A 16,614-nucleotide genomic window follows, 5' to 3' on the forward strand; every position below is an offset into this window, starting at 1 on the left:
GAGAAAAGCAATGGCCTTCATCTTCGGGTTTTTGTAATCATTGTTTTTGTCAATTTCTTTTGGAACGACAAACACAATGCTTGGATGTTTTTATAATGACTTGACGCTACAATTGACGTCACTTTTCAATATCATCCTATTTGTCCAAGTGAATCGTGACACCGTATTCCCATTCATGTGACCCTACACATGTGCATGTCAAGCTATCAATGATAAGGTGCCAATTGACAATCGGATACACGTGAATGTTAATGGGGTAAATGCAAAGACATCGTAATTGGACATTGTTAGGTTGTACCTAGTAAAGTCATGGTGCATGTAACATGAAAGATTATGTGCAACCTGTTTTGCAGTATCTAATAGGGAAACATGTCCAAGTCCATTGCTACATGTCATCATCAGCCTCGCTAGCTTATTATTTCTATCTTGATTTTCTATTTCTCATTATTATTGACCCTAATGCTAAATCACTTAAGAGTGTCATTCGAATTTGTTTTCCAAGTTTACGCAATCTATTGATCATTAATCCAAACCAAGTGTGAAACTACTCATAAATGTCTCAATCATTGCAATTGTTGGCTATCAAAAAAATATGGTGACCAATTTACGAACCACATTCAAGCCCTATCAATCGTTATAAAACAAATTAACATGATCATGATTTCATTGAATACACCAAATTTAAAAACTTTATTGGGTTTCGATCTAAACAAGGCTCCATTACGATGTCAATCACTAAAATGACTATTTTCACTAGATTACATATTCAACGTGATATTGTAAACCCAATGAAACTAGATGCTACACAAGCTCAAGAATAAAAAGGATGCGCAAATAATATAGTGCATCCCTACAATGAGGCAAGAAATATAAGTGGGCCCAAGGATTAGACAGTGTTCATATAGCAATGTACCTTGTTCATCTCTACATACACATTTGTTTGTATAACGAGGCAAAACATGCAAATGAGTAGGATTTCTACCTTATGAGGTAAGTCTTCATTATTTATGTCTAAAGTCATCGTCGTGCATGCTTCATATGTGTATTTATGTATATTAATTGGTACAAAACAAAGCAAGGTGGACTCATAAATATGGAGCTCACTATAACGCCATACACAATTCATTGAACCTGTTCAATTTCTAAAGTTGTGAATAAAAAACCTTGAAAATCAGTTCCATGTGGCACTAATTAATATGCCATGCTACAATGAGAGATGGAGACATAATCACATCTACTTCAAGGTGATTCAATCATAACCAATGACCAATGACCAAGTAGTATCAATAAATAAAAAGTACTTATATTTACATGTTAACCAATGAATAACAAAAATTACAAAACATTATACATGTCAATCTTGAAAATTGTAGAAAACTGTTGTGGGTATATTTTACCTTTGAAGTTAAAGTTCTCTCCTTATTCTACTTCTAGCAATTATAGCTCTTCCACCACGAGGCTCATAGTAAAAATGACATTTTATGGGGACCATGATCGTGAAAATAAGGAACTTGGTTCATTTACCCAAGCTTCAAATTCTAATTTGAAGCAATCCACAACTTTCAAGCATTACCACGATTTGCACGTTTGGTTGGGGGTATGTATGCAACCAAGATAACCAAACTATTAAACTTCATTGAAGAGAACATAGGAGGTCACCCATCCTAGAATTATCTCCAAAGTCTAATTGATTGAAGTTTAGGTTTCCAATTCGATCAACCCCCTTAGACAAGAATTACATTTGAATTAAGTGACAATTTGGTGCCCCAATTGAAAAAATATTGCAAGTATGGCCAAATACGCAACTAGGGTATGCAAATTGATTGGACTTTTGAACATAAATATGATGAAATTTTAAATTTGATGGGCACAATGTCGTGGGAGATCGTCCATTCTGGCATCATCTAGTTACACTTTGTTAATTGCAAGGTTTTTTATTTTAGGCAAACATGCAGACTCCAAACCCTCATTTGAACCAACTCCCACAAACAAGCTCACAACACATTCAATGATACATGTGTAGATGAGAAACAAGTGAATCAAACAACTAGGTGAGAGTCGAGACCAATAATGATGCTCCGGCTCAACTAAAATACAAAATCAAAGGTGGTACATATTCACATGCAATGAAAACCCAATCGCCTCCTTGCATCTCATAAATCTTGTAATCATATTGTCGTGCCTTTTGTAGGTACCAACTTGCCTTTCACATAAATCAATAATGTTTGCTTCACATCGATTCCGATTTCCAAACGACATTAGCTCAGGATGATCTAAGCCCTAAACATAACAAATTCACATCCATCTTCGTAGATGTCTACCGCACACATCTTGCAAACCAATCACGTTGGCTCAAGTGTCAAAACCTAGATTTGTGTTCGAAGATAGCTCATTTGAACTAAGTCTCTTCACCGGCCATAGAAAGGCACAAAAGCCGACAAACCTTTTTATCATTGATAGTGGACACAACTACTAGTACGAGCACCAGGACAATCGACGATATCAGCAAGGGGCATGGACGAGTCTTTCTCCGGACACTAGCACTCTTTGGCACCGGATCGTTCTCCAAACACTAACAAATGTCCCGAGACACACAAACACACACAACAGACATAGACATAGACACAAACATAACACATCAGGCACAGACATTGACATTGACACCGATTGTCTCTTGAGTCTTCCTTTCTCTGGATAAATATCGATGTCTGTCGATGAATCTTCTTTCGCATGATGAATGAGACAAAGAGGCCATGACCAGGAGGGAGGACCCAGATAGACACTACTCCATGACCAGGAGGGAGGACCCAGACAGACACTACCGAAGCTTTTTTTTTTTTTTTTTTTTCCTTGCTTGATTTTGATGTACACGTGTAGGGTGGGACTCGATCGGGGGTTAGGTCTCTCTCTTTCTTCCTTTTTGTTGTGCAAATGAAGACTGAGAAGAGGAGAGAAGCATGATTCTCTCTCTGCTGAATCACGGGAATTTGTTGGTTGTTTTGAACCCTAACAATAGACCTTTGCTTAAATCTAGGGTTTAGCAGAGCTAAATGGGGGCGGGGAAAGTCTAGGGTTTTCCAGAGAATAAGGAACAAATCCAGGGACTTCTTCATCTAGAGATCGATGACACTGAGGATTGAAATCCAGGGCCTGGGTTTAGATGAACACATGAAGAAACGAATGAATCCTAGGATGGTTGAGCAGAAGAACAGAGAGGAGACAAAGTGAAGGACTGAACCGTAGGGTTTAGCAGAGATGGGAGTGAAGAGATCCAGTGTTTTGCACTTAAGATATGGAGCGAATGAAGTCTAGGGTTTATAAGAAAAAATCGAAAGGGCAGGGAAACTAGGGTTTAGCAGAAAAGAAGAGGCAATCAATCCTAGGAGATACGAGTTAAAATCAAGCATTGAAATCTAGGGCTCGAAAAGAAATCTATGGAAATTCGTAGTGAAAAGTGAAGGAATTGCAGAGCTTTGTTGATTCCTAGGGTTTAATGTACAGTTTTTTTAGTGACACCGTTTTATTATGAGGTAGATACCGCTCAAGATCTAAATATCTTTCTTCACTGTGTTTAAGTCTGACAGAGGGTTTTCATAACAGAAAGTAGTTTTGGGATCGAGCTCTTCAAACTGTGAGCACCCCATTTCTCTGGTTCTTCTTCTTCTTCTTCATCATCATCATCCCTTCCGAAGAGTCGTCCTTTTCATCGAGTATAAAAAACATGGCTTTGAAACCGTATTGAAATTGTGAGTGTATTTTATCAATCTTCTTCATGATGATCGAGAATCTTATTTTACTTTCTATACATCAATGAAATGTAAAATTTCTGAGATTGTGCATATCATTCTTCTACGTAATCTGCCTTGACATTGCATGAAGCATTCTCTTTAATTTTTAATTCACCCTTATACTTGCGAATTTATGTTAGTTTGGTTATTTGTTTCTTTTGACTGTATTCTTTAGGTGTCAAGGCTGGATCTTGAGTTAACCGAATCAAATATATTCTTCAGTTTCACACTTCAGATCCAGATCTGCACCACGCAGTGTCTTGAATCTGAAGTAAGACTGGAAAATATTCTGTCTAACAATGTCGAAGAATATTGGTTATAGAAGCATATACAACATGTATGGGCTGGCTTCTAATTGAACAAAGGCTGCAAGATAATGCACTTATTTCTAATAAGGTGCTCAATCCCGGTGCAGGAATTGAGCGATCTATTTACAGAGGTTGATCTGGACTAAGCTAAGCTGAGTTAGCTTTTTCTTCATCTTGGCTGAAGATGTAAATTGTATGTTATAATAATGTCCTCAGACGTCAAGGTAAAGTATTCATTTGAAAATGAAGAGCTTTTCTGTTTGTAATATTTAAGGGTAAAAAATTTCTGCCCTTCATGTTTGTAGACCATGGCCAGTGTGCAGTATTCATATATATATATATATATATGAACAGTAATGAAATACAATATATTATAGATGTCATTACAGAATGATATATGGAGAGTAGAGAGGGTGCACATGATTGCTAAATTATGTGAATAGGCAGATATTGCTTTTTGAAGCTAAAAACTTGTGAGCTTATGGACTGTACTCTTGCTTTGCATGCAATTGGTGAAGGATTTTCTGCAAAACACATTACTCCCTTGAAAATAATTGATAACCATGGTGGTAGATTTCTATTACAGAGATATATTTGAAACTGTATTGGATCCACATATATAAAGCCTAAAAGGAAAGACATTCGTGTGCAAGGGGACAGACTTTTACTACATTGATATATGGAGATTTTACAAAACCCCCTTGTTTTTCCCACACCTATTTGGTATTCGAAGATCAGAAGTGTTGAATCTCCAAAAACATAAAACAAAGAAAATATAGAATTGTGGAATGCAACTAAATAAATAACTATATTAAACTATGTTGGATCTACAAATCTTGACATGAGAGGGATGGTGGTTGCAGAGGCTGAAGCAGTAGGAAAGACGGAAGTTTAGCAGAAATTTATCTCACTGATATGCATTGTGTTACAGGCTTGGTGGCGTGCTGAGAGATATTTTGCTAGTTTGGAAGATATGCCTCCAAGTGTTAGCAGCTCAGTTAAGACTCGATTTCCTCTCCCGATTCCAGATGGTAGAAAGATGGAATCAGATGGGTTTCATTGTAAACCATCTGCGTGTCGACGTATATTTGTACAGACAGACACTGGAAGTGTTCACGGAATCGAGCTAGATAGGACAGACAATGTGCAAACTGTAAAGAAAAAGATGCAAACTATCCTCAATGTGTCTTCAGAACAATCCTCTCTTATCTTGGGTGATACTGTTCTTAAGAGTGATTTGAGTGAGGTAAGAAATGACTCCCCTCTCCTCCTCACTAGAGAGTTACAGAGGAGTCAATCGACACCTTGTTTCTTCAATCAATCAAATACACAGGAGCTAATGGATTACAGTCGGCCTTTTGAAGTGGTTGGAGGTCTTCGATGCTGCCCGAGAATGAAAAGAATAATGAAGGATGTTGTGAAAGCCTTGGAATGTGGGGTTGAACCGATAGCTGTGAGTGGAGGTCTTGGAGGAGCTTATTACTTTAGGAATTGTAGAGGAGATAGTGTAGCGGTCATCAAGCCTACTGATGAAGAACCCTTTGCACCCAATAATCCCAAAGGATTTACTGGAAAAACATTGGGTCAACCTGGTCTTAAGAGAGCAGTTAGAGTTGGTGAAACTGGAGTGAGAGAGGTTGCTGCATACCTTCTTGATCATGAAAATTTCGCGGGTGTTCCTCCTACAGTGTTGGTGAAGGTCTCACACCATATCCTTCATGTTAATGCTAACACAAGTGTTCATCGAGACTATGGAAAGGCTTCCTGTTCTTCTCCTGTTTCAAAGTTAGCCTCGTGTCAGGCATTTGTGTCTCATGATTATGATGCGAGTGATCATGGTACTTCCTGCTTTTCTGTGTCATCTGTTCACAAGATTGGTATTCTGGACGTAAGGATTTTCAATACAGATAGGCATGCTGGGAATATTCTGGTTCGGAAAAAAATTTCTAATGAGTGCCAACCTGCTTGGAGTCGTTCTAATCTTCATGTAAATGAAACTGTAGAGCTTATACCTATAGACCATGGGCTCTGTTTACCTGAAGGATTAGAGGACCCTTACTTTGAGTGGCTTCACTGGCCACAGTCTTCTGTGCCCTTTTCAGAAGAGGAGCTTGAATACATAGCTAAGTTGGATGAGATTAAAGATGCAGAAATGCTTCGGGCAGAGCTTCCTATGCTGAGAGAGGCGTGCCATAGAATGCTCATTATTTCTACATCTGTTTTGAAGAAAGCAGCTGCGGCTGGCCTTTGCCTTGGGCAGATAGGGGAGATGATGAGTAAGGATGTTATTGAAGAGGCAAGCCAATTTGAACTGATTTGCTTGCAAGCAAAAAGAGCATCAATGCAGAGTGACAGTGGTGTAGATGATGTACTCTCGGAGATTTCTTTCGGAGATGAGAACGATGAGCTAGCTGAGCAGTTTGAGATGGATGAAGAAGAAGAAAGTGAGCTAGGTGAAGGTTGTTTTGGAGATGGAAGTTGTGTGGACCAAGTACCGATTTTAACCTTGCCTAATGCAAGAGGGTTGCCTACTTCTAGAGAGCGGCATGAAACTCTCCCTCCTTTGGATGAAGATGGGCTATTATTGGCAAACAAAGCAGTTTCAACTTTGAAATCTAGTTGTTTGAACAAGAGGCTTTCCTTAGGATCCCCACGAAATATGTGGCATGTTAGTGGACATCAACCATTTGGTAGTCCCAGGATGAAGCAATATCCTCAGTCATCCAGACCCATGTGTTACAGAAGCATCAGTTTGAATCACCATAAGCCCATGTATGGAAACTATGGTGGTAGAAAGAAAAATCTGTTCAAGGATGTTCCTCTGACACCAGCACCCAAGATGAATGGGAAAGGCTTCTCTGCAGGTAATGCAAATCAATTTTCTCTTGGGGACATGAGTGATGAAGAGTGGACGTGTTTTTTGAACTGTTTCAATAGTGTTTTGGAAGAAGCTCTGGAATCTAGGAGTAATCAGAATGTGAATTTCAGTAGGCAGAGACTTGGGACCTCTTGTCAGTTTTGATCTTGTGCCACAGTTTCTCATTTAAGTGTTTCTAGTGAGTCTCCAAGATAATGCTTCTGAGGAAGTAGTTTGGGCTTGATTATGTTTGTGTAGAAATTGAGCTTATATACCTCTTGTAAAATTGTAAATTCTTTTATTGACAGTTCTTTCTGAGTTTTCCTCTCCATTGAAGGATGGATGGGCTTGTAAACAAACTCCTCTGTTTTTTCTTGTAACATGTACATTATTGGTTTGTTGTGTCTTATTCTATGGCAATGTGGAAAAATATTATACATGTTTCGCTCGGTGAGGCTTAAATTGAAACAACTCAAGAGTTATCCATTTAAGGTAGTGAAGTTTGGAATTATAATTGGATAATGGAACACTGACAAAGTTTGTGCCCGTCTGAAAGACATTCAGGACACAATGCACAATGCGTTGTGAAAGCTCATTTTAGACATTTCTGACATGATGAACAGTGAAAACTCAAAGACATTCAGGACACAATGCACAATGCATTGTGAAAGCTCATTTTAGACATTTCTGACATGATGAACAGTGAAAGCTCAAAGAGAGTCCAATTGAAAATGAAAATGGCAGAAAGTACAAGATATGCTAACTGGTATTCCTATTGGATTGGAGTATAAATATTTTGAATGCTTGGCACGAATAAGAACTTGAACTACATCAAATGTGGGTCAGTGTAGAGTTCTGAAGGGGTGTTCTTGCATCGTCACAGAAATGATAATATCTTTGTGTATTGAGGGGGTGGGGATATACTTCATGCAATTATTTATCAGATATTTTGAGATCTGCTTAGAAAGTGAACTTTTGGCAATGATCAGTTTGACGATTTCATTGTAACCATAATTGTTTAACGTCTATCTTTGCATTATGTCCTCTAAATCTTGTAGTTGAGGAGCACTACTTGATATACAAGGACAACACCAACCAAGAATACAATCTCTGACCAATGATGTGTAGCATATTAACAATCTAGTGACACGTAGAGCACTAGCAACAAGATCTTGCAACTTTTATGCTTGGGTGTGTATGCATGGATTTTGTTATTTCTAAGATATCTATGCAACCAACCTTCGATCTGGGGTTGATAAGAAACACAACTGGCTAACAAGGACAACACCACCAATTAAGAATACAATCCCTTACCAATGATATGGGTAGCTTATTAATGATATGGTGACACATAAAGCATAAAATGAAAACTAGTGTACACCACTCATGTTATTTGAGGTTCAAAACAAGGAGAGAGTTGATACTAGCTAACTAACAAATAAAGGGAGCATCAGCATTTCCATCGGTACAATAGAGACCGGGTTGTTGAGTGAAGCCTTGTGAGGTGAGGAGCTTACGAACTTGTGTGACGAGTTGGCGATTCGTGATTGGTTCATCAGGAGGGGCCGAGCCAATGGTAATTTGGATAGCATTACTAAGAGCACCATAAGCACCACCATCGCCAGGGCGGGCATCTGCGGATGTTTGGCTACTCTGGCACCCACTCACAAGGATACCCATATCTCGGCCCTGCACGCGCCCACTATCCTCATGCCGACCATAACTATAATCCTCACTCGGCTCTTCTCCGAATCTTTGGTCAACAAATTGTGTTGCTAGAGATCCTACCAACCCCATAAACCCACCTCCTCCTTGTTCATTGGTATCCCCTCCGATGAGAGATCTCGCGAATTTCTTCACTGTGGAGGTCGCATCGTCCCCAAACAAGTCAAGCAAAGTTGTCCTTATGTTGCCTACTCCTACATCATCTTTCCCGGACTTTTCTTTCAACACATCCAGCAAAGTGTCCAATGGCAAGGACTTGTTCTGTATCTCCACATCATCTCTGCCATAGCTCCATTCCCTATTTGCACTCCCATCCTCATCATTTCCATGTCCTTCCCCTGATGATTGGAAGCTGTCTCCTATTTGCTCCTTTGTGTGATCGATGAGACCTCCGCTATGGCAAGAATCCGAGACTATGGTGAGTTTGGCATCAGGAGGAAGCTTATCCACCAAGGAACGGAACTCTTCATCTGTAGTACATCATCATGAGATGGGATAAGAAACACATTGATAGATCTTTCAAAATATTTGACACTGAGAAAGGACCCATTTTCACATAGGGGATTATTGTTATTATAAGCCTTAATGATTTAGCCCCCTAACAAAATACTACTTGTGTTTAGACTAATATCAGTCTCTCCATGGATTCTACATAGTGTTGTTATATTAACACCATAGCTATCCAGAGCCCAGACTATTATGGCTGACCTAATGCCATCCCATTCTCCCATATTAAGGCCAGGCATAGATCATCATCCACAAGGCAAAATGGATGAGATTCACCTAATGCCATCCAATTCTCCCATGTTAGGGCAAGGCATAGATCATCATCCACAAGGGCAAAATAGATGAGATTCAGCTAATGGCATCCCATTCTCCTATATTAGGACCAGGCATAGATCATCATCCACAAGGGCAAAAATGGATGAGATTCACCTAATGCCATGCCATTCTCCCATATTAAGGGCAAGCATAGATCATCATCCACAAGGCCAAATGGATGAAATTCACCTAATGCCATGCCATTCTCCCATATTAAGGGCAAGCATAGATCATCATCCACAAGGCCAAATGGATGAAATTCACCTAATGCAATCCCATTCTCCCATATTAGGGCCAGGCATAGAAAGAGCAAAAATGGATGAGATTCATGTCTACTTTGGACTCAATAGCAACTTCTAGTAATGAATGCAATCATGTGGGCGCACATACCGTGGATGAGATTCATGTCACAAGGGACAATGCATTCGTCATAGCCCGTCTCGTCATTCTCATCGGCATCTGCGGGCACACGGGTGCCATGGCCACTGTAGTGGAAGAAGAGGATGTCTCCGGGTTGTGCCTGGGAGATGAGGTCTTGGAGGGCCTGCCGGATATTGGCGCCCGTCGGAGACCGGTAATTGTCATCGGTGTCAATGAGCACCGTAATGTCATCCTCCGAGAATCCGAACCTGTCCACTAGGCTCTTGTGCATGTTCCACACATCATTCACACATCCCTGGAGCTCCGCCTTCGTGCCCGGGTAGTTACAGCCCACTAAGACAGCCCTCTTAGCCATTATGTCTTCTCTCTCTCTCTCTCTCTGGCTCTTAAGATTACTAGATCTAAGTTCCCTCTCACTCTCTCCAATGGTTAGATCTAAATGATATGTAGTGTCTCTTTTGTAATGGATCAATGTCAGATCTAGGAACTTGCTCAAGTCTTTCTGAAGGACAAGTCATTGGTGTGGGGTAAGCCTTATCATGTCTCCTTTCTCTCCACTTTTGATCTACTTATTTGACATTTTATGAACCGAAACAATTGCAACACGACAAGGTCGGGGGGTGCAAAAGAAAAGAAAATGAAAAGACATGGCGAGCCCCTCCCTAATCAAAGATAGATTTTGCACTTAGCTTTACTTTTAAGAGAAGACCTAACCTAATATGCTTCATCACTTAAAATATAGATGTTTGGACATATCTTTATCATAGTATTTTGGAAATTTGCTGTGTCAACTATATCAAAATCATTCTTCAAACAATTTCAGAATGTAGCCATGAAATTTCTTACATAAAATTGAAATCAATGGATCATATGTGTAGATGCTATGTGAGATATTTCTTGTATATGATCTTAATCACCGTTCTACATTGGATCCCATTGTGCCTTTAATATCAACAAAAGTCATAAATAAGTTTTCATTATGTACTTTTTCTCATGAAAAATTTAGAATGAAATGCATCTATAACAAATGTATCATCAAGGAATGCCAAATGGAAAGCCTCAATGTTTGATTTGAGAGGTTTTCCAATACTAGCAATACCTGGATGCAACTCTTACAAAGTACTATTCAACATGTTAATCTCTCCAAGCACATCGTAAAAGAACAGAACAAAAGTTGTACCCACTAGTAATGAGGTCTTGTGATTTAACAATACAATGGAATCGGTCTCTCTTATGGTTTGCATCGTTAAACTTGTGAGCATATAAGTGTATACATACATATTATAAGGTAACTCTTGATGTAATAGAAAGGTAACGTGCTCCAAACGTCCACACATGGAAACTAAAGGATCTGTTCAAGGATGTTCCTCTGACACCAGCACCCAAGATGAATGGGAAAGGCTTCTCTGCAGGTAATGCAAATCAATTTTCTCTTGGGGACATAAGTGATGAAGAGTGGACGTGTTTTTTGAACTGTTTCAATAGTGTTTTGGAAGAAGCTCTGGAATCTAGGAGTAATCAGAATGTGAATTTCAGTAGGCAGAGACTTGGGACCTCTTGTCAGTTTTGATCTTGTGCCACAGTTTCTCATTTAAGTGTTTCTAGTGAGTCTCCAAGATAATGCTTCTGAGGAAGTAGTTTGGGCTTGATTATGTTTGTGTAGAAGTTGAGCTTATATATAACTCTCGTAAAATTGACAGTCCTTTCGGAGTTTTCCTCTCCATTGAAGGATGGATGGGCTTGTAAACAAACGCCTCTGTTTTTTCTTGTAACATGTACATGACTTGTTTGATGTGTTTTATGTTATGAAAGCTTGTTCCTCCTGATGGGGGAGACGGTTGAAACACCAAAATCAGCCGAGAGGTCGAATGGAGTTGGCTGAATGGTCAAATACATACACACACACACACACACGCACGCACGCACGCACGCACACACACACACACACACACACACACACACACACACACATATAGTAGTTAGGTCATCGATGATCATTACTACCTGTGCGCGCATGAGAGAAATATACTAAGAGAGCACAAAACTAAGTGTGTGTGAGAAGCGCGAGAGAAAACAATGAAGAGAGAGAGAGAGAGAGAGAGAGAGAGAGAGAGAGAGAGAGAGAGAGAGAGAGAGAGAGAGAGATTATATTATCGTCTTCGGAGGTCAAATATGACCTATGAGACCAAAAATATTACATTTCACGTGATACGTGTGAAAGTGAGTAGTGACTCTCAATGTTCAAGAAGTTTACCAATGAATGTTGCAATCAAGAGTGCACATTGTGGTTGTGAGAGGAATTCATGCAAGGATTGGGTTCGGTCGAAGAGATGTGGAAAGCATGGTCGAATATGATCAAAGGCAGAGCATTGTATCAAAGTGTGATACTCAGACTTGCAAACTTGTTTAGGGCAAAGTGTGCATAGCCGACCACTCTCATCACTTGTGCCCCAACACCATGTTTCACATTGCAACGCATGTGAGCTAAGTCGCATGGAAGCAATAGTTCGAATGGTAGATAACGGTATGGGCTCTAATATGTATCGATGTGTACGATTTCCCCGTTCCGCAAAGAATATGGTTTTTTAGTTAGGTGCAACATGTGTAGTATAATGTGTGAAGCGCGAGCCTCCACATTTGTCCCATGTCATGATACATTGGCGTTGCAAAAAGGCCTCATTTACAGAGGAATCTAATGATGCATCATGAAGCAAGTGTCTCACATCCCATCTACCAAATCATTTTTCTATATCTTGCATTCAACCGGAACACAAAATTTTGCTTTTATACGTCTTTTGGATCTTTTTGCTTGCTTCCCACGCAATTCTAAGAAGTCGATGTGAGGGACTTTTATGAACCTTAAGCATGTATTCAACAACCCTTTCCATGGCCATGATCTCAATGGGAAGTGATCCCGTCTCAAGGAGGAGGGTGTAGGGCGTTTGTTTCTTAACTTGTAGAAACTTTGTAAGAAAATGTTTTTGGACATTTTCAAACTCTTTCCACATAGATTTAGGGATGTTACTGCCCCATACTTCCACCCCATCGAGAAGAACCGGTGTCACCAAAGTGTCGAAAAGATATTTCTTAAGGACCCAACACTTAATATCTCCAAGATTGCATGTGTTCTCAAATGCATAGTATGCTCGCTTACCCGCCTCTAAGCGGTGTGTAGCACATTCATTCCATCTATGATTTGAAGGAACTTCAAGGCCAAGATATTTGAAGCTTTCCACACATTCAAGTGGCTCATTGTTGTACATAATGCATGGTTTATCTCTTTTTTGGCTCTTCACAAGCATAATCTTTGTTTTAGAGCTATTGACACTTAACTTAGTATTCATGCAAATTTTTTCTAATGCCTTCATAAGCTTTTGTGCATCTCCTAAAGTATTTTCAAAAAGCACTACAACATCTGCATATAGCAAAAGCATAATCACAACATTCCCAATGGCAACATCTTCAACACATTCTTCCTTTGCAAACTTGGTAATCATTTCTTCCAATTCATGAATGCATAGACCAAATAGTGTTGGTGAGAGTGGGCATCATTGCTTAACACCAATAGTGCTTTTGAAAAAATTTGAAAGTTTATCTCTCATGCGCACACAACATATAACCTTCTCATAAATTCGGGAAATTGCAAGAATATATTTACTTGGCACCTCAAGTTCTTCCATTCACCTCCAAAGATGCTCACGAGGTACCATATCAAATGCTTTCTATAAGTCTACAAAGCAACAATATAAACCTTTACCTCTAAGGCGACTTTCCTCCATTAATACTCAAAGGGTGATAAGGTGATCAATGGTGCTATGATGTTTTTGAAAGCCATCTTGTCCATAAGCTCTCTTACCATTTTTTTCAGCCCATACACTTATCTTTGATTCCATAATACATCCAAATAGTTTTGCCATTAATGAGCCAACCATGATGGTTCGATAGTTGTTTACATTATTTACATCTCCACCTTTATGTAAAGGTTTGATCCAATTTGTTGTCCAATCGTACGACATACCATGTTGTAATGCATCATTAAACATATTGCTTATCCATATATGTGCTTCCTTTCCCGTCCATTTGAGCATTTCAGCCTTTATATATTGAAGATCGTTTGCCTTTCGAGAGGCCAATTTCTTAAGTCCTATGCATATATCTTCAATTATAAAGAAGGGAGGCATATGTGAAAGAGAACCATAACACATCATCTTTCTGGCAAGAGGTAACTCATATAAATTCTTACAATGCATAGACAAGTCGTGAAGAGTTAAGTCACCATAACTCTCAACACGTTTCCCCTTCAGATTTCCCCAAAATTTAGCACATGCATGTGTTTTCTCTTGCGTTTGGATAAATTGTTGAGTAACTTCCCATATATAACCATAAAGCACTTTCTAGCTTCACGACATTCTTTATCAAACCATTTTTTTCTTAAGTTTCTTGGTGCATTTCCAAGATGTGCGGTTGGTCGAAAAACATTTATTTGTACAGGAGAGAATGACTTTCTTGAAAGCTTCCCATTTGCATTCTAGTGTGGCTCCATGTTGTATCTTTGTCATTTGTAACATATCCTCAACCATATTGGAATACATGGGTGCTCGCTTAAGGTTCATGCTCAAGTGCGGTTGTTTATTATCTTCAATAGCCTTCTCACAATCAAACCTATGTGCCATACATTTGAGATCAATACATAAAGGCCTATGATTGGATTCCGGTGTCCATTCACCAAGTGAGAATTTATATATACGATCCAAAATACCTTCGGAAAGTAGCACATAGTCAATCACACTATTTCCGTTGTGTTTTCTACATGTAAAACCATTAGTGTTGGGCCATAAGGAAATACCATTTGCAATAAGCAATCCGGTACTATTGCACATTTGTAGGAGTAACTTCCCAAATTGGTCCAGATCTTTTTCATCGATAGAAGAGCGGCTATACATTTGCATATCCTCTTGCATCCTTGATATATGTGGCATGAAAGATTCTTGTGAATCAAGTTGGAAACTTCTTGTAAGAGCATTCATGTCACCAAAGACAATAACTTCCCCTTTGGATTTGAAAAAAGCAATATCATCTTCTAGATTGGCAAAAGGTTGATCTTTATCCAAACAAGCATAAAAGTTAGAATCTTGATGAGGAATGTAACATCCAACTACAAAAGTGGACAAATCATTAGGTGTTTCTATTTTGAGCCATATGTAGCATTTATGTTCATCATTTTTTATGATTGACACATATTTCTCTATTTCCTTCTTAATCAAACATGCCACCCCTCATTGTCCTCTTCTTTGTCTTGGATTTTTCTTCCATATCAAAGAGTGTACATTATAGTTTCCTAAACCTTGAATCCTTTGAGTATCATGCTCCCATGTTTTAACAAGAAGTGTTATATCCGAATCATCGATGAACTCCTCTATGCCAAAGCCTGCATTCCATGGGTATCCATTGCAATTCCAAAAGCATAGTCGTAAAAGGCGTGGGTTAGTCTCATAGGTCATGTGTCCCTATTTGCCTACATTTCCATCTTTAGGCACATCCTTAACCTTATTTTTCAATCTTTCTTCATATGCTTTACGACGAGCATTTTGTTGTGAGATAGTACGATCTTTACTCACAAAGCATTGCGTACCTTTGAGGTATACCCAACTATTTTTTAGTATGATCCGCCGCTTTGTATCATTTGTCATTGTGCATACAATAGGCCTTTCTCCGGAGCGAGTAACACCATGTTTCCCAACTCGGTGTGCCCCATATACATTCACATCTAACATCCCATAATGCATGCTAAAAAATTCACCAATGGCCTTTCCAAGGGATGCGGGTGTTTCCATACTCTCTTCTTTAATCCCACAGACGACAATGTTCTTTGATCGTCATTCACGTTCTTTCAATTCTCAGACATCTATGCTTTCTATATTCTTCTCTTGATGCATCACATGCATATTAGATGAGTTTGATACCACATCCCCGCCACACACATCGGCCCATGACTTCATTGTACATACATTTTTCATCTCACTTACATCCCGCCTCATGGTGTCCAATTTTTCTTCTTTTAATGCTTCCTTTAACTCAATCTTGTTAAGGAGCTCATTTGGTTCGAAAGAAGCTCTTTTACATTCTTGAATCTCTTCTTGAAGTTTTGCAACCACTTGTTTAAGACTTTCATTCTCAATGACAACAATTTGGAGCTTTGCATTCTCTTTCATTAACGTCCTAATCTCTTCACCTTGCTTGTTTATGGTTTCTTGAAGAGAAATCAAGTGACTCATAAGCATTTTGTCCATTGCATTGGTATCGAGATTTGTTGGTGATCTCAGCTCATTATAAATCATACCCCCGAACTAATTGTATTCTCTCTGATTATAGTGAAGTTTTGGTGACCCAAAAGGCACCCGTGGTTTTTTCCCCTGATTCAGGATATTCCACGTAAATCGTGTGTTGCTTGTTTCTGTTTTGTGTCTTAGTATAATTGTTGTTTGCATCTGAGTGTATATCACTTCAAACTAGTATCAAAGCAATAGGTTCTAGATGGAAAGAAGTATGAGTGGATTTCCAGGGATGATCGTTCTAAATTCCCATAACTATGCTGATTGGAAGATCAAGATGAAGGATCTTCTAATAGTCAAAGACCTATATGAGTTGATAGATAGGTAGGATATACCAACAAGGGTAATAGAGTCTGAGTGGTATGTCCTAAATAGAAAGGTTATGGCAACCATAAGACAGT

General features: G+C 39.1%; 2 protein-coding genes across 2 annotated transcripts; one reads left to right on the forward strand and one right to left on the reverse strand.

The window, feature by feature from the left end:
• The first annotated feature begins 2,946 nt into the window (after window positions 1–2,946).
• Window positions 2,947–7,360, forward strand: LOC147851928 (phosphatidylinositol 4-kinase gamma 6-like). Its single transcript, XM_087334376.1, has 3 exons — window positions 2,947–3,746; window positions 3,964–4,320; window positions 5,028–7,360. The coding sequence occupies exons 2-3, from the start codon at window positions 4,303–4,305 to the stop codon at window positions 7,116–7,118; spliced, it is 2,109 nt and encodes a 702-aa protein (XP_087190502.1). The 5' UTR covers window positions 2,947–3,746; window positions 3,964–4,302; the 3' UTR covers window positions 7,119–7,360.
• An 822-nt stretch (window positions 7,361–8,182) lies between these two features.
• Window positions 8,183–10,315, reverse strand: LOC147851929 (metacaspase-4-like). The gene is made up of 2 exons (XM_087334379.1): window positions 9,891–10,315; window positions 8,183–9,148 (listed from the first exon to the last, which is right to left on the reverse strand). Exons 1-2 carry the CDS (start codon window positions 10,234–10,236, stop codon window positions 8,385–8,387), a joined length of 1,110 nt encoding a protein of 369 aa, XP_087190505.1. The 5' UTR covers window positions 10,237–10,315; the 3' UTR covers window positions 8,183–8,384.
• Window positions 10,316–16,614: the final 6,299 nt, after the last annotated feature.

Source organism: Azolla caroliniana, unplaced genomic scaffold, assembly GCF_043228905.1.
Source record: "Azolla caroliniana isolate FFs.n. ecotype wild unplaced genomic scaffold, voAzoCaro1.0.p SCAF_18, whole genome shotgun sequence".
In the NCBI taxonomy this organism is placed as follows: Eukaryota; Viridiplantae; Streptophyta; class Polypodiopsida; order Salviniales; family Salviniaceae; genus Azolla; species Azolla caroliniana.

Bases quoted from the DNA above. Each gene is read 5' to 3' on its own strand.
- LOC147851929 (XM_087334379.1), bottom strand. From the start codon at position 10,236: ATGGCTAAGAGGGCTGTCTTAGTGGGCTGTAACTACCCGGGCACGAAG. The intron at 9,149-9,890 runs GTATGTGCGCCC...GATGTACTACAG, and splicing joins TGACATGAATCTCATCCACG to ATGAAGAGTTCCGTTCCTTG.